General features: G+C 40.8%; 1 protein-coding gene across 1 annotated transcript in view; it reads left to right on the top strand.

Annotated features, from left to right (window-relative positions):
• The window catches only part of LOC140198766 (rho guanine nucleotide exchange factor 25-like), a 38965-nt gene extending 16148 nt beyond the window's left edge, over nucleotides 1-22817 (top strand). Inside the window, exons 5-11 of the mRNA XM_072259776.1 lie at nucleotides 1823-1909; nucleotides 2528-2620; nucleotides 3854-3904; nucleotides 6545-6622; nucleotides 7938-8123; nucleotides 16450-16621; nucleotides 22753-22817. Of these exons, the coding sequence (XP_072115877.1) occupies nucleotides 1823-1909; nucleotides 2528-2620; nucleotides 3854-3904; nucleotides 6545-6622; nucleotides 7938-8123; nucleotides 16450-16621; nucleotides 22753-22817 (732 nt within the window). The remainder of the gene's footprint in view (nucleotides 1-1822; nucleotides 1910-2527; nucleotides 2621-3853; nucleotides 3905-6544; nucleotides 6623-7937; nucleotides 8124-16449; nucleotides 16622-22752) is intronic.
• The last annotated feature ends 248 nt before the right edge of the window (nucleotides 22818-23065 follow it).

Below are 23065 nucleotides of genomic sequence, written 5' to 3'. Positions count from 1 at the left end.
TTCACATCACAGCCTGACACGCAAGCTCCAATGCACAGAATTACAAGAAATTATGAAAACTCCCAGTAAGATGGCGATGCGTCCGAACACAGCAGCCTCTTGAGGGCCAACCAAAGGTGCAATTTTCTTTTTAAAACTTGTTTTTTATGATCGTAAGTCTACACTGGACCCCAAGAACAAGAGGTACAGCAGGACTACCGCATCAGTGAGCTGCTCGTTGTTTGGTGCAGCCAGCCGGGGCATTGAAGAGCTGACGGCCGATTCAGAGAAGGAGAAGCCGACACTTGGATCAGAGAAGGAGAAGCCGACACTTGGATCAGAGAAGGAGAAGCCGACACTTGGAACAGAGAAGGAGAAGCCGACACTTAGATCAGAGAAAGAGAAGCCAGTGCTCGGGTCAGAGAAGAAGCCAGCAGACGGGCTGGAGAAGGTTCAGAGGAGGTGACCTGCTGCTGCATGCTACTCGAAGATGTTGGAGCTGGTGCATGAAAACAGCGTGCAGTGTAACTGTGAGTGACCGTTTTGGACGTTTCTCTTCTGATCACAAGTCCCTGTTGGACTTCGATAATGTCAGATGCCACAGGCCTGTTTGGTAGAAAAACAGGCAACGAGGCAGCAGCATGGCCTCAGTTGTAGTGAAGACTAGACATCAAGCCACAGGCTTGCCTGCTGCTGAAGTCCAGGTGAGAAGACACTGGGGGTGGTGTGGCATAGAGTCCGTGCTCAGTTGGGAGCTGGCCGCTCCTGTCTGTACTGCACTCCAGTGTTCGATCGGTGGAATGACAGGCTGCACTGCCGGGAGCTGTACCATCAATCTGCATGTCACTCAGGGACTTGGACTATACATGTGCTTTTTTCTTCTCTCTCACTATTCTGAATGTTATGCACTTTGGCCCCAGAGGAACTATACATTGACTGTGTCCATGTATAGTTTGAATGATAATAAAACTTGATTTGATTTGAGATTATATACTCAGAGAGCTCCAGAACAGGCATAACACACACCCCGCCAATGAGAACATGTTCAGGAGGTGGTGCTTAATGAAGGTGACATCCATCACTCAGGACATCCAGCACCCGGGACATCATGCCCTCTTCTCATTATTACCATCAGGTAGGTCGTACTGGAGCCTGAAGAGCCACATTCAAAGTACTTCTTCTCCTCTGCCTACAAATTTCTGAGCAATCCAAAAGTGCATGAACACTGCCTTTTTCAAAACTATTTATTTACTTATTTTGAAACTTGTAGTAATTTTATGCCTTTGCTGTTGCTAAACATCAAATTTCAGATCATATAAATCAATGATAATAAATTTGATTCTGATACTAATGCTCCATATCTAGGAGAAATTTGTTTCTGCCAACCTTGAACTTTGTAGACTTTCCAAACTCCTAAAATTTTGTGGAAGGACAAAACGCAAGCTGCATTGAAATGATACTCAGAAGAATCAGTAAGCAATTAACCTGGAAGCAACATGACCCTCTTAAATAGCACTGGGGGGGACCCTTTCTTACTTTGTATCTATGTCTATTTCTAGATTAACAGCTACAATAGCTGAATTGCTGAGATGGAATTTAGTAGAAGTTGTGTCAAGTTAGACATACAAGTACAAGCTTCATGATCTGTCCTTCTATTGGCATTTGTGCCTGAACCACTTTCAGTGTGGAGACTTGCGCGATTCATGCTAAAACTTCTATTTGCATCAAAGTGCATCCTTGGAAACTTCAGCATCTATAAGATGCCATACACAAGATTTATGTTGCTGAATTTTGCAGATGTTATTCTGTATCAAGTTACAACCACTGTATTTTATTTTTGAAGGAAAGGCGTTTAGGCATGTACGTGGTGTACTGCCAAAACAAGCCGAAATCTGAGTACCTTTTGGTTGAAAATGATGCCTACTTTGAGGTGAGCAATTTGTTGTCTTTTTCAATGATAAAGAGATAAAAGCACTAATTAGGGACCAATGGTTAACAGTACATTAATTATCTAGCAAATTCAATGATATTCAAAAGCAGCTATGCTACTTGGAGAATAATGTGAATATTCTGCTTTGCAGAGATGTTCAATTTCACAACACATGAGTGCAAACCATATATTTTTTATTTATTGAGATATAGCATGGAGTAGGCCCTCCCAGCCCTTCGAGCCACGCCGCCCAGCAATCCCCAATTTAACTCTAGCCTAATCATGGGACAAATTACAAAGACCAATTAACCCACCATCCAGTACGTCTTTGGACTGTGGAAGCATGCGGAGAAAACACATGCGGTCACGGGGAGAATGTACAAGTTCCTTTCTGGCAGCGGCAGCAGTAAAAAAGGTTTCTCCGGTTAGCGGACAATTTCCCTCCATGCCTCTCTGACGTAGTGGGGAACCACATACGAGGCAAGTTACAGCAGTGGTTTGCCATTGCCTTCTGCCAGGTGAGTTTCCAAAGAGATCATCAGCTCATAACCCAGCACAGAAGTAGTTGAGTAAAATTGATATATCTTTAAAATGTATAATTTTTGCTTTTCATTTCAGGACATAAAACTGGATTTGAATGATAAATTTAGTCTGAGTGACTATCTCATCAAACCTGTACAGAGAATAACTAAGTACCAGCTATTGCTCAAGGTAAGGGCTTGACAACTGATAACCTACTTAGAAACATTGAGACAAAATTGGCCACTCTGCCACTGGACCTCTTCGCACCATTCAATTAAAGTAAGAATTAAAATTTCAAAAAGGATTCCTTTAACATTGAACAGGTTCTCTGATTATATTAACAAGCTACCTAATAGCTATTTGAGACAAAGTTCATGGAAGCCTTTATCTGTGTCTTTAATAATATGACAGCCTGCAAACTTCTCAGATCAAATTAGAATCAGGTTTATTATCGCTGTCCTTTATAATGAGAAATGTGTTGCTTTGCAGCAGCAGGGGCATGCAAAAACATGAAGTTACTATAAATCACTAAGTAAATAGTGAAATAAAGGAATAATGAGGTAGCGTCCATGGGTTTGTGGACCGTTTAGAAATCTGATGGCAGAAGGGAAGAAACTGTACCTGAATCATAGCTGTACTCAACCTACTTGTACTGCGTAAATTGAATGTGGAATTAACTAAGCATTCATTTTTATGTTTTGCCAAGAAAATTATTTTACTCGGAGTCATTAAGATAGAGGAGCAGAATTGATCCAAATGGCCTATCGAATCTGCTCCCCCGTTCAATCATGGCTGATATTTTGACCCCATTTTCCTTCCTTCCCCTGTAATCCTAAACCCTCTCACCAATAAAGAACCTATCAGTTTCTGCCTTAAGTACACCCAAAATGATTTAGACTCCATAATCCTCTGTGATAACAAATTCCACAGATTCACCACTCTCTGGCTCAAGAAATTGCATCTCACCTCAGTTCTCCTTTATTTTGAGCTGTGCCCTTGGATACCAGACAGTCCTGCTAATGGAAAAATCCACTAAGTATTGGTCGAGAGCCACCACATACTGTATGCTGCTGGGATCATTCTTGTGAACTTCCTCTGGACCTTCTCCACAGCTTGCAAATCTTTTCTTAAATAAGGAGTCAAAAATCGCTCATAGTATTCCACATGTGGTCTGACCAATGCCTTGTAAATCTTCAGCATGTATGAAGCATGCAATTTTACATTGTTTTCAGTGAGAGGATAGAAAGATAAATAAAAAGGTGGCTATGAACGACAAAACACAAGAAAATTAAATATTCACTGATAGGATATATTTCTACATAGATGATTCATGTGTGAAGCTGATCTATTATATTTGTCTACCAAAAATATTGATAAATCATGCTAGATATTTACTAATAATAGAAAATTGCCTTTTTGCAGGACTTCTATAAATACAGTGAAAAAGCTGGGTTTGACTGTTCTGAAATTGCGGTAAAACCTGTTTTCCTCGTTTGATAAACATTTATATTACTGGTAGTAATAATATTAAAACTGTAACATTGTTGTAAGATTCTGAATCACCGGGACAACCTCTAGAGAAGATGTTACCTCTATCAATGCAGGAAGCTTTATTAGTGCTGTTGGGAAATGTTTAACCCAGGGGTTCCCAACCTGGAGTCCATGGATCACTTGGTTAATAGTAGGGGTCCATGGCATAAAAAATGTTGGAAACGCCTGGTTTAAACTAATTTGGCAAGATAATGGGACAGATTATAGAAATACTGTTGATGGTTTGGTGCAGTGAGATATCGAAAGGAAACTAAAGTCAGACCAACAGGCAGAGCCAAACATTGGCCTGATAGTTATATGTTTATTTTAATGCAAGGAGTCTGACTAATTAGCCAGATGAATAAAGCATTGATTGGCATAGGGAAACATGATACTGATGCTATCACGGAAACATGGCTAACGGCAGGACTGTCAACTCAATATTCCATGGTATAGAATCTTCAACCAGGACAGGATAGCCCGAGACTTTTTTTCTTAGGGAGTAAATGGTTAACATGAAGGGGCATAATGTTAAGGTCATAATGATGTTAGATGTAGGCTGTTTATGCAGAGAGTGGTGGGTGCATGGAATGCCCTGCCAGGGGTTACATTACAGCATTTAAGAAACTCTTAGATAGGTACAATGTTGTTGCTGTCCTTTTCGCACCTTGTGGCGCATCGGGCGACACTTTTGCCGTTTCCACTGTTTTTTATGAGGCTGAGTTGCTAGCTCGACATTCAACCCAGATGGATGGGAAGCATGCAAGGAGCCGGCCAGATTCTGATGCCACTACACCACCAGCCGGCACAGATAGGCACAATGGATGATAGAATAATAGAGGGCAACGTAGGAGAGAAGGTTAGATTAATCTTAGAGTAGGTTTAAAAGTCAATACAACATTGTGAGCTGAAGAGCCTGAACTGTGCTCTAGTGTTCTATATTCTATGTAAAATAGTTCTGAAATTAGCATGCTGTCACCTTCAAAGATGTCCAATCTATAACTCACCAAAATGTATGTATTAATGAGCTGATTACCTAAAGGATATTCTATTCAACAACATATTGAGGGTGCTTCTTTTGTCAACAGTAGCTTGCAGCTTTCTCTTCAAAGAAGAAATTGTGTAATAGAGTGGGTGCATTTGAAGTCGGGCAGTGATAAAATAACTTAATGGTTCCCAACCTGGGGTCCAGAGACTCTTGCTTATTGGTATTGGTCCATGGCATGAAAAAGGTTGGGAACCACTGGAATAACTGGAAGTGGATGAAAGCTGAGGTGTATGTGGTTTTTGGAATAATGGTAACTGTGCCATTGTTGGTAAATAGGGTTTGTTGCTATTTTCACTTACCATGACCATGTGTGTAGACATGAAACTTCTTTCTGCACCAGGAAGAGATTTCTGAAGTTCATGAACATGATTCCCATTAGCCTTCATTCACTATCACCTCATCTCTGCTTGTATGTCTTTCTGAACCTCCAAATATGCAGGAGCTCTCTTCCATGAAAAAGACTAGGTCTGAATCAGAGAAGCAGTAAGTGCACTCCCATGTCGACCTCCCCTTCTCGCTCAATGCTCCTTAAGCTGTGTAATGACTTACAAAAGTGGTTAAGGAAGTACACACATCCTTTTTAAGTAGCATGACTTGAATCAGCACAGGACCCTTTCATGTTCTACGTGAGAATCTTAAAATTACTTCCCCTTATCATAACTAGATGGGAGAGAATATCACAGCTTGTAGAGTTGCTGCCTCAGCTCCAATGATACAAGCTTAATCCTAACCTCTGCTGTTGTCAGAGTAGGGTTTTCACATTATCCCTGTGATGCTGAGTCTCCCGGGTGTGCTTTGGCTTCATCACACATTACAATGACACATAGTTTCATGCTCTCTGAGTGAGTGTCTATGGAAGAATCTAGGGAAAGATGACAGGAACATAGTGAGGATTAATGGGATTAGTGTAAATTGGTGCTTGAAATGGTTGGCTGAAGGGTCAACTTCTATGCCTTATGACTCCAAAAACTAAATTTTGATACCCATTTTAAACGCTCTCATCATTGCTTGAGGTTCACACATGAAATTCCAACACAAATGACACAGAGATAAACTAGATGGGCTCCCCTAACCAATTAACTCAAGGTTTGCAGCGAGAATTAATTTCTAACCTTTAATAAAAGTACCCAATAAAAATCTATGCAGCTCACTTCTGAAAATCTAAACATAATAAGAGTTGAAAGCATTATTATTTTATGTGAATTAGTAATCCAGGATGCAGTGGAACCAGTGAGTAGACTGACTGACCAAAAGTAGATTAAAATTAAGTAGATTTGCAGCAAGCAGCTTGCAATGCTGAAAAGTCATTGACCTGAGCATTAACCCTTTCTCCTCAGACACTGCTTGATATGATGAATATTTTCAGGAATTTCTATTTTTTTTAAGCAAATGATCATATTTAATATACAAATATACTTAATATACTATATTAATATACTTAATATCCTCTGATTCATAATATTGTTGTATTACATCTTGCCTTGACAGTAATTCCTGTATTAATACTCTTTGTTTCTTTTACATATTTTTGACAGAAAGCTGTTGATGTGATGTTCCTGGTGCCAAAACGCTGCAATGATATGATGAATTTGGGAAGACTTAGTGGGTTTAATGTAAGGATTTATTTGCTTTCAATAACAGAATTATTTACTGCAAATAAGATATATCAATGTTTGTAATATACTGATACAAGTTCAGTATCATTACTCATATTATCTTTTAATACTTGAGATAAAACAATGTGTGTTTTTAAGGATGATGGAATTGAAAAAGCAGCATGCAACAGAAAACTTACTGGGTGACTCTAGCTTTAAGTATTAATTCTCTGGCTATAATGCAGAAGTAAAACTACCGGAGACCTGTTAAGCCAAAAGCTTAAATTCCATTAAAGCCTAGAAACAGCCTGGTATGTCCAGGTTCATTTTAAGAAAAGTTACATGTAGAGTTGAGTATTATAGAGTTATCGTCAATCCATCTCTGATGGAGGCAAACTCATGCCAATTCTTAACTTCAATGTACCATTAACTGCAAGTAGCTCTAAGGAGCTGAGACAAAAATAACTCACTAGGCAGTCAAAGGAGAAAAAGGTAAATCATTACTGCCTGAGATATAAATGGTGGAATCCTCAATCAGCCTAAATGATTGGACACTTTAGTTTCCCTGTTTCCTCTTCTGGAAACCTTCAACAGGTTGAGCAGGTAATGTCACCAAATAACTCCAACCAATTATATTGAAAAATCCTCAATAGGGCACAGATTGCAAATCAAAAAATATTAAATCATTGTAAGTTCATGGACAGAAAGCAAACCAAGGGCAAGGCAAAATGGGATTAAAGGAAATAAAAGCAGGAGGTAAAAGAATCAAATTTCTCAATGATTAAATTCTAAAAGAATGTAACATCAGATTTTCAGTACCAAAGTGGTTGCTTGCCAGAGATTAGTACTTAAAAAAGGATTAAAATTAATTTATACTAGATCTACATTTGTCTGTTATATTTAGTGTACAACAAATGAGAAATTATAACTTCACACCTTCATGTGGATTTCAGTGCCTGGTCTATCAGAGAGTTTCAATGGGGTGCAGCTCAGGAAGAGCAAATTGGACATCAGCTCCTTGATACCTGTATTTACTTTCACTTTTCTAGACTTCAAATTGTCTGAAATAATCTCATCGATTCAGTTCACTGTTTTTTAAATTAACTATCATTTATATGGCATTGTGCAAGAATAGGAACAATTACTGATTGCCGTCACACTGCCATTTATGCTACTGCAAGCTTTACATCATACAACTGTTTGCTATGTTTCTACTAGTGAATAAAGCCAAGGATATAAACTCCAGTAAAAGAAAGGAAGAAGAATAATCCTTTAGAAATTAGTAATTTGGCAGGCATTGTTGAATCCTCTCTGAATTACTTGTTATCTTCAGGGCAAACTCACAGCACAAGGCCAGTTGCTACAACAAGATACATTTCTTGTGACAGAACAAGATTCTGGAGTTCTGTCCCGAAGTAAGGAACGGCGAGTCTTTCTCTTTGAGCAGGTTCTAATCTTCAGTGAACTTCTGGACAGGGATTCCTCTACGCCGAGATATCAGTTTAAGAAGAGCATTAAGGTAAATATATGAAGGAATAAAGAAAGACTTGGTCAGTTCTTCACAATTAGCTCAAAAAGCAAAGAAATCAGGATAAGATAACAAATTTTGCTTCTGAACAGGATGATCAAAAGGTTGTGTAATTTCAATCATTACTTAGTCACACTGTGCTCATTGTGCTCCCTTATCTAACTCAAATAGCAGCTACGTTTGTGGAAGTCTGGACAATAATACCATATTTCATTTTATACTGTGATATATATCTTCCAAAGGTTTTGTTAAATATCAGGCTAGTGCAACTGTTTAATTGATTCATTAATTGATCTCCCCATTTACATTACTGTAGTGCTTGCTGCTTTACTCAAACACTATGGAATTTTCTATCTGGATGGCACACAGGCAGAAGATTTTCACTGTATCTTGGTAAATGTGACAGTAATAAACCAATAATAATAATAACCATTTCCTAATTAAACAAAAGACACAGAAATCAAGGCTACCAAGGTAAGTGATAAACCCTAAACATGAGAGATTCTGCAGATGCCGGAAATCCAGAGCAACACACACAAAATGCTGGAGGAACTCGGCAGGTCAGGCATTATTTATGGAAATTGATGAATGAACAGTCACTCATAAATGAATAATGAATAGTCGATATTTTGGGCTGAAACCCTTCATCAGGACTGGAAAGAAAGGGGAATAAAAATGTGTGGCGGGGAAGGAGGATAGCTAGAAGGTGATAAATGGGTGGGAAAGGCAAAGGGCTGGAGAAGAAGGAATCTGTTAGGAGAAAGGGAAGAAGGAGGGGCACCAGAAGCAGGTGAGAAGAGGTATGAGTCCAGAGTGGGGAATAAAAGAAGAAGGAAAGGGTAGGGTGAGAAATTACCAGAGATTGGAGAAATCGATGATTATGCCATCAATTTGGAGGCCAGCTAGGTGGAATATGAGGTGGTGCTCCTCCAACCTGAGGGCAAAAGAGGAGGGCATGGACCGACATGTCAGAACGGGAACAGGGATAGGAATTGAAATGGTTGGCCACTGGGAAATTTCACATTTGGCGGATTGAGTGGAGGTGCTCAAGAAAACAGTTCCCCAATTTACATTGAATCTCACCAATGTAGATGAGGCCACATCGGGAGCACCAGATACAAAAGATGACCCCAACAGATCTGCAGGTGAAGTCTGGCCTCACCTGGAAGGACATATACGTATAACCAGGGTGCCTAAGACTTTTGCACAGTACTGTATTTGTCAACGTGGAGCAGAGGGTGAGTTTGTAAATCTGGCAGAAGCAAAGAATGTTGGGAATGGTGAGGATGGAGTGCCGCAGCAGTGGTGTTGGACAGGTGGCAGAGGAGTGCCAGGGGTGGGTAGCGGCGTAGGTGCAGACACACCCAGCCCTGAGACACCAGTCAAAGTCATTTGGTTCCAAACAATTGGCTTATTAGTCATTACAGAATATCCTTCTGGTGGTTCTCCAACCCTCCCCATTCCTCTCCCCCTGTCCCCTTCCCACTCTCAGTCTACAATATGGACACAGATCACAATCAGGTTTATCATCACTCACACATTTCATGAAATTTGTTTTTGTTTTGCGGCAGCAGTATGGTGCAGTAAAAAAAATTTCTAAAGTACTGTGCAAAAGTCTTAGAGACCCTAACTACATATATGTGCCCAACACTTTGGCACAGTGCTTGTATAGTCAAGATAGCCATGGGAATCGGTAGGTTTAAAAAATATGTCAGTAGATACTTTGTCGCCAGAGATGGAGACAGAGAGATCGAGACAGGGGAGAGGGGCGTCAGAAATGGACCAAGTGAATTTAAGGGCAGGGTGGAAATTAGAGGCAAAGTTGATGAAATTGATGAGTTCAGCATGGGTGCAGTACCAATGCAGTCGTCAATGTAGTCGTCAATGTAGTGGAAGAAGAGTTGGGGAGCATTACCGGGCAAGGCCTGGAACATGAACTGTTCTATGTAGTCAGTGAAAAGGCAGGCATAGTTGGGGTTATGAGTTTGGGAAAAGTGGGAGGAGCCAAAGGAGGAATTGTTGAGGGTGAGGCCCAGTTCTGCCAGACAGATAAGGGTGGTGGTAGAGGGGAACTGGTTGGGTCTTTTCCTAAAAAAGAAGTGGAGAGTTTTGAGGCCTTCTTGATGAAGTGTATAGGAACTGGACATCCATGGTGAAAATGAGGCAATCAGCGCCAGTGAATTGGAAGTTGTTGAAAGATCAAAAACAAGTGAAATGTTGCAGATGTAGGTGAGAAGCGATTGAACCAAGGGGGCTAGAATGCAGTCGAGGTATGTGGAGATGAGTTCTGCGGGGCAGGAGCAGGCAGAGGCAATGGGCCTACCTGGACAGTGAGGTTTGTGGATCTTGGGGATCTGGTAGAAACGAGCAGCCCAGGGTAAGGAGACTGAGTCTGCTGGCAGTGGATGGGAACGTGCTTTACCTGATACAGAACTCACTCAATTCCTGGAATTGTTTGTGTACTTGCAATGGAGGGATAACATTCCAGGACCCAGTTTAGATGCTCAGTGACATTTCTGACCAACATCTCCTGAGTGAAGTCTCTAAGATGGTGCTTACTGAAGGAATTTGAAAAGGTGCAGCTGCTGATGGAATTATGGACCTACAGTATAAGAAATAGAGAAGCCAGCCTCCACAACTCTCTGATGCAAGCCTACCCCTCACTGTGACATGATTCATTGCCTTTTGTCTCCATCTAAAACAGGCAGAGTTAAAGGCAAGATCATTGGTAAATTGATCTATTATTGTCACATGTACCGTACTGTGAAAAGATTTGTTTTGCATGCCAACCATAAAGATCATTTCATTACAACAGTGCATTGAAGAACAAGGGAAAACAATAACAGAATCAGAATGGAGTGTTACAGTTATTGAGAAAGTGCAGTGCAGGTAGATATTAAAGTGCAAGGTAGATTTGAGGCCAAAGTCCATCGTATGATGCTAGGGGACTATTCTATATTCATGTAACAGTGGGACAGTGTGGCACTCTCATCGTAGTAGAATTCTCAGCTTTCTTTCATATAACCAGAGCTAAATTAAATGATGTTTTATACCATTATAAAGCCAACAGGAGCAGAATCAGGCCATTCACCCCATCGTGGGTGATTTATTATCTCCCTCAACCCCATTCTCCTGCCTTCTCCCTGAAACTTTTGATGCCCTGATTAATCAAGAATTTATCAACCTCTGGTGTAAATATACCCAATAACTTGGCCTCCACAGCTGTCTGTGGCAATGAATTCCACAGATTCACTACTCTCTGGTGAAGAAAGGTCTTCCTCAACCCTGTTCTAAACGGCCATCCCTATATTCTAAATCTGTGCCATCTGTTCATTGACTCCCCCACTATAGGAAACGTCCTTCCCACATACACTCTATCTGGGCCTTTCAATATTTGATAGGTTTCAAAGAGATATCTCCTTATTTTTCTAAACTACAACAAATACAGGTCCAGAGCCATCGATGCTGTACCATTGAGAGCATACTCACCAACTGCATCTCAGTGTGGTATGGCAATTGTTCCATATCGGACTGCAAAGCACTCCAGCATGTGGTGAACACTGCCCAGCACTCGATTGCCTACCATTGAGAACATCTACCATAAACGCTGCCTGGGCAGGGCGAAAAGCATTATCAAGGATGCATCTCACCCTAACCATGGACTTTTTACTGCCCTCCCATCAGGTAGGCGCTACAGGAGACTCCGCTTCTGCACCAGCTGGCACAGGAAGAGCTTCTTCCCTGAGGCTGTGGCCCTGCTGAACCTCACATCATAGCGCTAAGCAGTATTGCACCCATATTGTACTGTCTCAGTACTTTTATATTTGTGTGCTGTAGCATTTACTTTTTATTTGCAGTTATTTTGTAAATAACACTATTCTTTGCACTTCTGGTTAGATGCTAACTGTATTTCATTGACTTTACATCTGTACTCGGCACAATGACAATAAAGTTGAATCTAATCTAATCTAATCTAAACACTCCTAATATGTTACAAACAAGAGAAAATCTGCAGATAATGGAAATCCAAGAAACACACACAAAATGCCGGAGGAGCTCAGCAGGCCAGGCAGCATCTATGGAAAAGAGTACAGTCGATGTCTCAGATCGAAATATCGACTATACACTTTTCCAAAGATGCTGCCTGGCCTGCGGAGTTCCTCTGGCATTTTGTGTGTGTTACTCCTAATACGTTAACCTTTTCATTCCAGAATCACGCCCGTGAACCTCCTTTGGATACTCGCTAATGCTAGCACATTCCCCCTTAGACAGGAGCCCCAAAACAGTTCACAATACACCAGGTGCAGTCTGACCAATGCCTTATAAGGATGCAGCATGACATCTTTGCTTTTATATTCTAGTCCTCTCAAAATGAATGCTAACACAACATTTGCCTTCCTTCCCACCAACTCAAACTGCAAGTCAACCTTTAGGGAATCCTGCACGAGGACTCCAAAGACCCTTTGCACCTCTGATTTTTGGAATTTCTCCCCATTTAGAAAACAGTTTACACCTTTACTCCTTCTACCAAAGTGCATGACCATACACTTCCGTACACTATATTCCATCTACCACTTCTTTGTCCATTCTCCTAATCTGTCTAAGTCTTCTGCAGACTCCCTGCTTCTTCAATACTACTTGCCCCTCCATCTAACTTCATATCATCTGCAAACTTGGCCACAAAGTCAGTGGGACAGGAAATACCCAGTGATGGTGGTAAAAAAAGTTTGACACATGGACTATAACAGAATCTTGTTTGACTGGTCTGTAGGACTATTCTCCCAATTTTGGTACATTTCCTAATTTAGCAGTGTATTATTTATATAATTGAACTATTTTATAATACTAAATACAATAAATAAAAGCACAAAATAATCTGCAGACGCTGGGGTCAAAGCAACACTCACAACACGCTGGAGGAACTCAGCAGGTCGGGCAGCATCCGTGGAAAAGATCGGTCGACGTTTCGGGCCGATTTGCGGATTTCACTGCAGTAAAGCCTAACCTTATCAAATTGCATGGCTTTTCTAATACTATCTGGCCTTGAGCTACAAAGAGCAATTGTAGTATTCCAAAGGTATTCTAGTTGTGACCAGCCAACTCAGCTAACATTAAAGTACTTAATTCCAGAAATACAACGAGAGGCACATGAAAGAACTAATAGCACAGTAAGCTTTTTGGACCTCAATGGATACTGCATGTCTCACATCAAGCAGTGCCTCCATCAAGGTGAGCATGTGGAGGAAAAAGGTGGTGCCAAATGACTTGAAGAGGAGAGACCAAAAGGGGATGGGATGGGAAATGGTGTAGGGTAAGCAGAACCCATACCAACTTCCCCTCACCTGACTGAAGATCGCTCCTCCAATCCCTAACCGGTGAATCGTGCAATGATTCATCCAATTAACAGCCCAAATCCAAATTTCAGGTTCCCAGTGTTAGGAAGCTGCCTCTAATACACATAGATGTAATCTCCATGGGAGGGGCTGATAGATTGCACAGGCCATTCATGTCAATGGTCCCCCTAAGTAGCATCCAGGCACTTAGCCTCTCCGCACTCTATGAGAGTCCTCTATTAGATCCCAGAAGAAAAACTACAGGCAATGCAATCTAACAGTAAATCCCACAGTTCATGTTTTAGTCTTTGTTTAAAACACTGGATCATGTGATGCACAACACTTCGTGCTACATGATCAAATTTCTCAGCAAATCAATGCATGAGATTGTGTAGCCTATATAATACTAGAAATGTCCTCTCTCATTGTGTGATGAGAGACTTAGGCAGGGAGTTGAATTGAATTGACTTTATTTCTTACATCCTTCACAGAAATGAAGAGTAAAAATTTTTATGTTACCTCTCCATCTAAATGTGCCATGTGCAATCACAGTAATTTATAATAAATAATAAACAGTCAATGTAATACAGAGTACACTCAAATCAGCGTGAGTTCATCAGTCTGATGGCCTGGTGGAAGAAGCTGTCCCAGAGCCTGTTGGTCCTGGCTTTTATGCTGCGGTACCACTTCCCGGATGGTAGCAGCTGAAATAGATTGTGGTTGGGATGACTTGGGTCCCCAGTGATCCTACGGGCCCTTTTTATACACCTGTCCTAGTAAGTGTCTTGAATCATGGGAAGTTCACAACTACAGATGCGCTGGGCTGTCCACACCACTCTCTGAAGAGTCATGCGATTGAGGGAGGTACAGTTCCCATACCAGGCAGTGATGAAGCCAGTCAGGATGCTCTCAATTGTGCCCCTGTAGAAATTTCTTAGGATTTGGGAGCCCATACCAAACTCCCTCAACCGTCTGAGGTGAAAGAGGCGCTGTTGTGGCTTTTTCACCACACAGCTGGTTTGTACAGACCACATAAGGTCCTCGGTGATGTGGATGCTGATGAACTTAAAGCTGTTTACCTTCTCAACCGCAGATCCATTGATGTCAATAGGGGATAGCCTGTCTCCATTCCTCCCGTAATCCACAACCAGCTCCTTTGATTTTGCAATTTTGAGGGACAGGTTGTTTTCTTGACACCACTGTGTCAGAGAGATGACTTCTTCCCTGTAGGCCACCTCATTATTGTTTGAGATAAGTCCAATCAATGTAGTGTCTTTGGCAAATTTAATTAGCAGATTGGAGCTGTGGATGGCGATACAGGGAGTAAAGGAGGGGACACGGTACACAGCCCTGACGGGCTCTTGTATTGAGGGTCAGAGGGTTGGAGGTGAGGGAGCCCACTCTTACAACCTGCTGGCGATCTGACAGGAAGTCCAGGATCCGGCTGCACAAGGCAGGGTGAAGGCTGAGGTCTCTGAGCTTCTTGTCGAGCCTGGATGGAACTATGGTGTTGAATGCTGAACTGTAGTCCAAGAACAACATTCTCACATAAGCATCCTTCTCCAGATGTGTAAGGACAGTATGTAGAGCAGTGACTATTGCGTCATCTGTCGATTGGTTGTGTTGGTAGGCAAATTGTAGGGGGTCCAGTTTGGGTGGTAGCAAGCTGTAGGTGTAATCCTTGACCTTGATGGTGAGGATCAAAGTGCTGAAGTATCCAAGTCCAGAATCGAGGCACGATACGAGACTGAAACGAGGATAGGGTTCTAAACTCGACACTAGGTGAGGCTCCAAAGTAGAGCTGCTGATTGAGGCACCAAACCTCAGTTCCAGTGCTTTTTAAATACAGGTATGCGTCACTCAACGTCCACGATACGTTCTGTGAAATCAGATGTTATGTGATTTGGACGTTGTGTGAACACCATACTATATACTTAGCAAACCTATATGGAGTACTGTAGTGTACCGGTATTGACTATCATTAGCAATTTCTCCATATCCGATATAGGTCCCACTTGCATTTTTGTGAGCCTTGTAGTTTTCAGTGAAGCCGATCCTTTAACAGCTTCGAGAACTTTTTCTTTGTTTTTCAGGATCGTCGTGATTGTCGAGTGCGACATGCCTAAATCCTAAGCAATTGCATTCATTGGTTTTCCACCATCATATTGTTTAATAACCTTTTGTTTCACTTCCAAATCAATACTTTTCCTTTGCCTCTTGCTGCTGCTATCACTAGGAGTGGTTTTGCTGCACTTGGAAGCCATGATGCGCTTTACGGTAATATTTTCGAAAGAAAATTAAACAGAGGGATAATGCTACTACACTCAAGAGACGCACGATACAGGAGATTGGTTACGTCCGCTACGTCACGTTCTCTGATTGGGACTACGGACGTATATGCAATCGGACATTGTCCAAATGGACGTTAAGTGGTGCACAGCTGTATTAAAATCCTGGCACCAAAACATGAATGCCTATTAGCAGGGCAGGCCTGAGTCTTTAAGGAGGCCGTGCCAGCTATCCACATTCCGGAGTCAGAGCACCTAAACCCCGGAAGCTGGCGTGGTCAGGTGCATATCGTAACATGTGGGCTATTCAGGTAATTCCTCGAGGTTCAAATGACGCAGTATTATCACTCTGGTGAAATATACTACCACCTGTAGATGTGGTTTGGTTCCACAAGGTACATAAAAAATCGACAATCCAGAGGTAAGATGAGAACAAAAATATCCATGGAAAAGATTTGGAAAAAGTTCCCTGAATGGGAGCTGGAAAAAGATTCAATCAAAACTTTCCAAAGGGAAATTTGGCCAAATCCTTCAAAGCGAGAAAATTACACTGTTATAAAGATTACATAAGTGGAATCATTGGGCGGTTGTTTCAAAATGTTGATACAAACAAAATGTGCTTCCTTCTGCACAGTAAAATTCTATGATCATCACTTTTATACCTCTTTAGCAATTCTCTTCTCTTATCCATTTCAGATGAATAACCTGAACATTGACAATAATGTGAACAATGAATTCTATAAATTTGCTCTGACATCCACTGGAACCTCTGAGCGGTTGATCTTACAGGCACCAAACAAAGAAATCTATGAAGCATGGGTTTGTGATATCAACAAAGCGCTTGACCTTCAAAAGAACTTGCTGACTGGTATGCAGACCTTGTGTTCTCCTTATTCTTTGTCTGACTTGGTATTTATTTGAGTGAATTTAATTAAGTTTCTTCGGATCCAAACTCTCACAAAAAACTAAGCCTCTATTTTTCTTTACATAAATGCTTTAGTTGGTCTTGTGTGGCACATGATTCACATGGAATCCAGGGTCGAGTTCAATCTAACCAAAATTCCCATGTATTAACACTAAAGAACTGCTTCATAGATTCTGTGCCTGGTTTAAATTCTCTCAAAATCTGTGACCACTTTTGGATTTCAATGAGATCGTGTTATTACTGGCAAGATTGGTAAGAAGAAGGCAATTGTTTTTAACTTGTGTTTTACTTTATGCTAATTATATCTTAAAGATTAGCTTTATTTGTCTCATGTACATCAAAGTATCGAAACGTACAATGAAATGTGTCATTTGTGTCAATGACCAACACAGTCTGAATATGTGCTGAGGGCAGCCTGAAAATTTTGCATGCTTCAGGCACCAACATAGTAAGGCCACAACTTATTAACCCTAATCTGACCATTTTAGGAATTTTGGAGGAAACCAGAGCACCTAGAGGAAACTTGTGTAGTCATGGGGGTGAATGTACAAACCCCTTACAGAGAGCGGTGGAAATTGAACCCTAATCGCTGACATTAAAATAGTGTTACGCTAACCAGCATGCTACTGTGCTGCCCTGTTTGTGTGTGTCTTTGTAATTTTAGCTGTTTTTTAATGTGCAGTATTTAAACACTTAGTATTTATTTAAAAGATTTCTTTCTTGAATGTCTTTAACATTCAGCGAAACGATTGTACTGCTAGTAGAGCTGCTGCTTCAGCAATCCAGGTAAAAATCAGATCTCAGTGTAGAGTCCACACATTCTCAATGATGATATAGGTTTCTGCAGGTTGGTAGGTTAATTGGCAACTATGAGTTGCCCCAGTATAAATGTTAGAGCTACAATCTAAAGCATGTTGAAGGGATAGAGGGGAGAATAAAATTGACTATGTTTAATATTAGTATAAAAGGATACTTGATGGTCAGTACAAGCTGAAGGGCCTGGTTTCTTGCTTTCTAACTCTGTGACTCTATCTGTAATCCCTGTTAAGTGTCAGAGGTATTTTGGGGGTGAGAATTCACCAGTACAACAATCATTGCATCTTTCAGGTCTTACTGCTGAGAATAGGATACTCGGACCTCTCCATCCAGTCCAGGCGTGATCAGGCATGATGCAGTTAGAGGTTACGAGCAGCACAACAGTTCCAGCAAGGCCTAGCTCTTTACAAATAGTTCATCAAATAACAAGCAATAAAGGAAAATAGCATAACTGATTAAAAAGACTGAAGAAGGAGGACTGACACTCAGAAGTCTTAAACTTCTGAGAATTAGAATTCTTATTAAGTTTCAATCACTTACTAATTTCAGCTCCTATTTCTATGGTCATGATCACTCACTGAGACACACTTTTCTATTTATCCATACAGTTTTATTCTCCAATATACTTATTTTCTCATTCAATCTCTTCTCTTCACTTTCTTAGTCTCACTACCTCATGTCTATAAAGTACTTAAATACAAAATAGGAAGTTGGAAAATGATAGAATTGATACTGACATGAAATAAGGGGATGAAAATTAGTCAAGCAATTCAGTATTTGAGGTGCATCAAAGATTTAAAAAGCTAAGGCCATGGTAAATTCAAGCTGTAGTGATAATGTAAGTTTGAAAGTTAAACAGGACGAGCTGCTAAGTGAAGCGGAATCCAACAAATGGGCAAGAATGAAAACGCAGATAACACTAAGGACCCAAACTGTCTTAACGGTTTTCCCAAAGACCATTTGCAATCCAAGCCCCAGCTTGCTATAAAGTACAAGAATATATTCATTTAACATTACTTACACCTCCTGCATAAAGAAATTCTGAGAAAGAGTTGAATCTGAACTTAAAAGCAGTAAGAAGGCCAGAGAATACAAACTGTCTAATGGAAAGGTGAAGAGTTTGCATTGAATTGTCATTGAGCAAAAATATGGTTAGAGCTATATTAGGAGATCAAACTCCATCTTCAAGAGAAAACCTTGCCTTCTTTTCTTTCAGCTGACAGAAAATTACAGAGTGGGGAAGAGCATTTCCCTGAAGATAAGGCAGTCATTTATTACACTCACGTCCTTCCACAGACTTTCCTAGAAATCTCCTTCAGGAATACATGGAGCTATCCCTTATGTCTTCACACTCCCGAAGAACATTCCTCCAAAGTGTATTATTCTTCATCAGCCTATACTGGTCTCTCTAGCCCACCTTAACACATCACACCAGCTGTGTCAAATGCCAGTAGCTACAAGAACACATTAATAGGATCTGATAAAGCTATCTCTTCTTTCAGTTAGTCCTGACGAAGGGTCTCAGCCCGAAACATCGACTGTACCTCTTCCTGTAGATGCTGCCTGGCCTGCTGCATTCACCAGCAATTTTTATTTGTGTTGCTTGAAATTCCAGCATCTGCAGATTTCCTCGTGTTTGTGCTTGCAATTAAAGATCTCAGTCTTTATGCAACTTTTACAAACAGCATTTACGAGACTTATTTGACAGTTTTGAATGCATTAGAAGAATGGTACAGCAAGAATAGTAGCAATGAATTGGTGGTGTCATCCTAATTGCAACCTACAATCAATCTCATTCTTCTTTGAAACTGCAGGATGAATTTTATTTTCTATGGTTTGGTGAGGGCCAGACATTGCACTAGAACTTTATAAAACCACAAACATCACAACCCTTGTTACTCTGGTTTGGTCCAAGATTAAGAAAGACAGGTCAGGTCACACATTCCCAATACCAGAGATGGGCACTCTATGGGCTGTGACTTGCCTGAGTATTTCCCACCCCACCACCCGCCAGTGACATCAAGGTTGCTTCAAGGCAATCGCGGCAAAAAATATCAACATGCAAACTGTGTAGTCAAAACTCAACAGAATACAAGGAAAATCCAGGTTTTCCATTTAAATGTTTGGTCCTCAAGCTGCACAAACTGTCTTTGACAAGATTAAGAATGAAAATTTATGGAAGGTTTATTTCAAAACTTGAACCAAGTTCCTGAGTGATTAAATCAATAATTATCGCTACAATAGTACGTTGAAAAAATGATGTCCACAAAGAGCACTTTAGAGTTTTTGTATATGAGTGTTATATTGGAATGTTGTTGTGGCCATCACAGAGACTTGGTTGAAAGGGAGACAGGAATGGGTGCTTAATAACCCAGGATTTTAATCTTTTAGGGAAGATAGAAAGGGAGGTAAGAGAGGTGGAGGTTGCACTACAAATCAGGGACAACATCACAGCTGCATGCGGAGGGGACATAATGGAGGGCTCATCCAGTGAGTCAATATGGGTGGAACTCAAAAATAGGAAGTGTGCAATCACTCTGATGGAATTGTACTACTGGTGCTCCAACAGCCATTGAGGAACAGATATACAGGCAGAGTAAGGAAAGGTGTAAAAACAACAGGATTTTCGTCATGGGGGAACTTCAACTTTCCTCGTATAAACTGGGACCCTTTTAATGCAAGAGGCTTAGATGGGGGCAGAATTTGTTAGGTGCATCCAGAAGTGTTTCTCGAATCAATATGTAGATAGTCCAACAAGAGGAGGTGCTATACTGGACCTGGTGTTGCGTAATGAGCCTGGTCAGGTGACAGACCTTTCAGTGGGTGAGCAGTTATGGAACAGTGACCACAACTCCTTAAGTGTTAAGATAGCTATAGATAAGGATAAGTATGGACCTTCTGGGAGAGTACTAAATTGGAGCAGGGTATGTTACAGAAGCATTAGAAGGGAACTAGGGAGAGTTCATTGGGAACAGATGTTTATGGACAAGTCCACATTCGACATGTGGAAAGTATTTAAAGACCAACTGCTCAGAGTACAAGACAGGTATGTTAGAGTCAGAAAAAAGAACAAGGACAGCAAGACAAGAGATCCCTGGGAGGGGAGGTGCTGAAGTTAGTCAAGAAATATGTAAAGCTTAAGAAGCTAGAATCAATTAGAGCCCTTGAGGATTATGAAGAAGCCAGAAAAGAAAGGAGTTAGAAAAGCCAGCAGAGGCCATGAAAAGTCCTTCACAAATACGATTAAGGAGAATTCCAAGATATTCTGTAAATACCTCAAGAGCAAAAGGTTAACTAGGGAGATGGTAGTACCACTCAAGGATAAAGAGGGGAACTTGGATGTGAAGGATATTGGTGAGACCTGTAATGAGTACTTTACATCAGTATTTACCAAGAAGAAGGGCATGGTAAAGATCAGTGCCAGCATCTCAATATGTGATGCCATTTTGAGGTAAAGGAGGAGGTAGTGTAGGGTCTCTTAAAGAGCATTAAGGTGGATAGATCCCACAGGATCTGATGGGATATGCTCCAAGTTATTGAGAGAGGCAATATAACAGATTTCTGGGGTCTTGACCAATACCATCTCATCCTCTCTAGCCATTGGCGAGGTCCTGGCTGACTGGCAAGTAGCTAATGTCTCATTTTTCAAGAAAGGAATCAGGAATAATCCTGGAAACTATAGAACAGAGAGCCTCACGTCAGTGGTGGCAAAGTTACTGGAGAGAGTTCTTAGGAATAGGATTTACAAGCATTTGGAAAACCATGGCCTAATTAGGGAGAGCCAGCATGGTTTTCTGTGGGGCAAGTCTTATTAACTTGATTGAGTTTTTTGATGAAGTTATGAGGGTGATTGATGAAAGTAGAACTGAGGGTGCTTGACGAGGTCCTTCATGGGAGGCTCCTCTGGAAGATTAAGATACATGGGATCCATGGTGAATTGGCTGCTTGGATTCAGAACTGGCTTGCTCATAGAAAACATGGAGTAGTGGTCGAAGGGACTTATTCTAGCAGGAGGTATGTGATTAGCGGTGTTCTGCAGGGATCTGTAATGAGACCTCTGCTATTTGTGATGTCGATAAATGATACGGATGAAAATGTAGATGGGTGGGTTATTAAGTTTACAGATGATACGAAGATTGGTGGTGTTGTGGGTAGCGTAGAAGACTGGCAAAGAATACAGTGAGGTACAGATCAGTTGTAGATATGGGTGGAGAAATGGCAGATGGAGATGAACCCAGCCAAATGGGAAGTCTTGCACCTTGGAAGGTCAAATGTAACAAGTCAGTATACTGTTAAAGGCAAGACCTTAACAGTGTGGATGAGCAGAGGGAACTTGGAGTCCATGTTCATAACTTTCTGAAAGTGGCTACACAGGTTGATAGGGTAGTTAAGAAGGCATATGGCATGCTTGCCTTTATTAGTTGAGCCACTGAGTTCAAACGTCAGGAAGGTATGTTGCAGCTTTATAAAACTCTGTTTAGGCCAGTCTGGAGTATTGCAGACAGTTCTGGGTGCTCCATTATAGGAAGAATGTTCAGGCATTGGAGAAGGGACAGATCATACTTACCAGAATGCTGTCTGGATTAGAGTGCATATGCTATGATGAGAGGCTGGACAAACTTGGGTTGTTTTCTCTGTTGCGATGAAGGGTCAGGTGAGATTTGACTGAGGTTATGTGATTATGAGAGGCATAGATCGGTAGACAAATGTAAACTTTTTCTCAGGGTTGAAATGTCTAATACCAGAGACATCCATGTAAGGTGAGAAGGGGTAATTTCAAAGGAGATGTGAGGGACATCTGTGTTTTTTTTAACACAGCAAGTGGTGGGTGCCTGGAATGCACTGCCTGGGGTGTAGGAACAGGCAGAAGTATTTAGGGGCTTTTAAGAGATACTTAGTTAGGTATATGAATGTGAGGAAAATGAAAGGATATAGACTATGTGCAGGCAAAGAGATTAGTTTAGTTAGCCATTTAATTAATAATTTAATTGGTCCGGCACAATATTGTGGGTCGAAGGGCCAGTTCCTGTGTTCTATTGCTGTGTGTTCTAATAAGAATACTGATCTTTTTTCCATGCAAAAAAAGCAAAAAGTAACTCACAACCAGGGATATCGGATTATTTATCACTGTAAAGATGTTAGAAATTCTAATATGAATGGAATTAAGGGAATCAAATAGTTATTTTTGTACTGATGCCGACCAATTTTAAGTCTTAAAGTATCAAAGTCCTTCCATAATATGTTGAATTTTATTTTAGCACTGCAATCACCGATCGAGTACCAGAAGAAACAGTTTCCAGATGTTTTCAACAAACCAAAGTGAGAAGATTATTCCAATCCAGCCTCGCACCAGAGACCTCTAAAAGTTTTGAGAGGTGATAATGTAATGAATATTATGAGCACAGTTGGGCATTTGAAATATAACTGTTGTCCCCTGCAACCACCACTTTGTAAGATGGTTCAGTTAACAGCAATTAGCCATTGGACAGGCTGTACTTCTAATGAGTTTTAAATAAACAGGATGCATCACAATTAAATCATTACATATTTTAACAGTATCAGTGCCTATTT

This window comes from Mobula birostris, chromosome 6 (genome assembly GCF_030028105.1).
Source record: "Mobula birostris isolate sMobBir1 chromosome 6, sMobBir1.hap1, whole genome shotgun sequence".
In the NCBI taxonomy this organism is placed as follows: Eukaryota; Metazoa; Chordata; class Chondrichthyes; order Myliobatiformes; family Myliobatidae; genus Mobula; species Mobula birostris.
The sequence above is the reverse complement of the archived record's forward strand: the minus strand, read 5'-3'. Positions and strand labels throughout refer to the sequence as shown.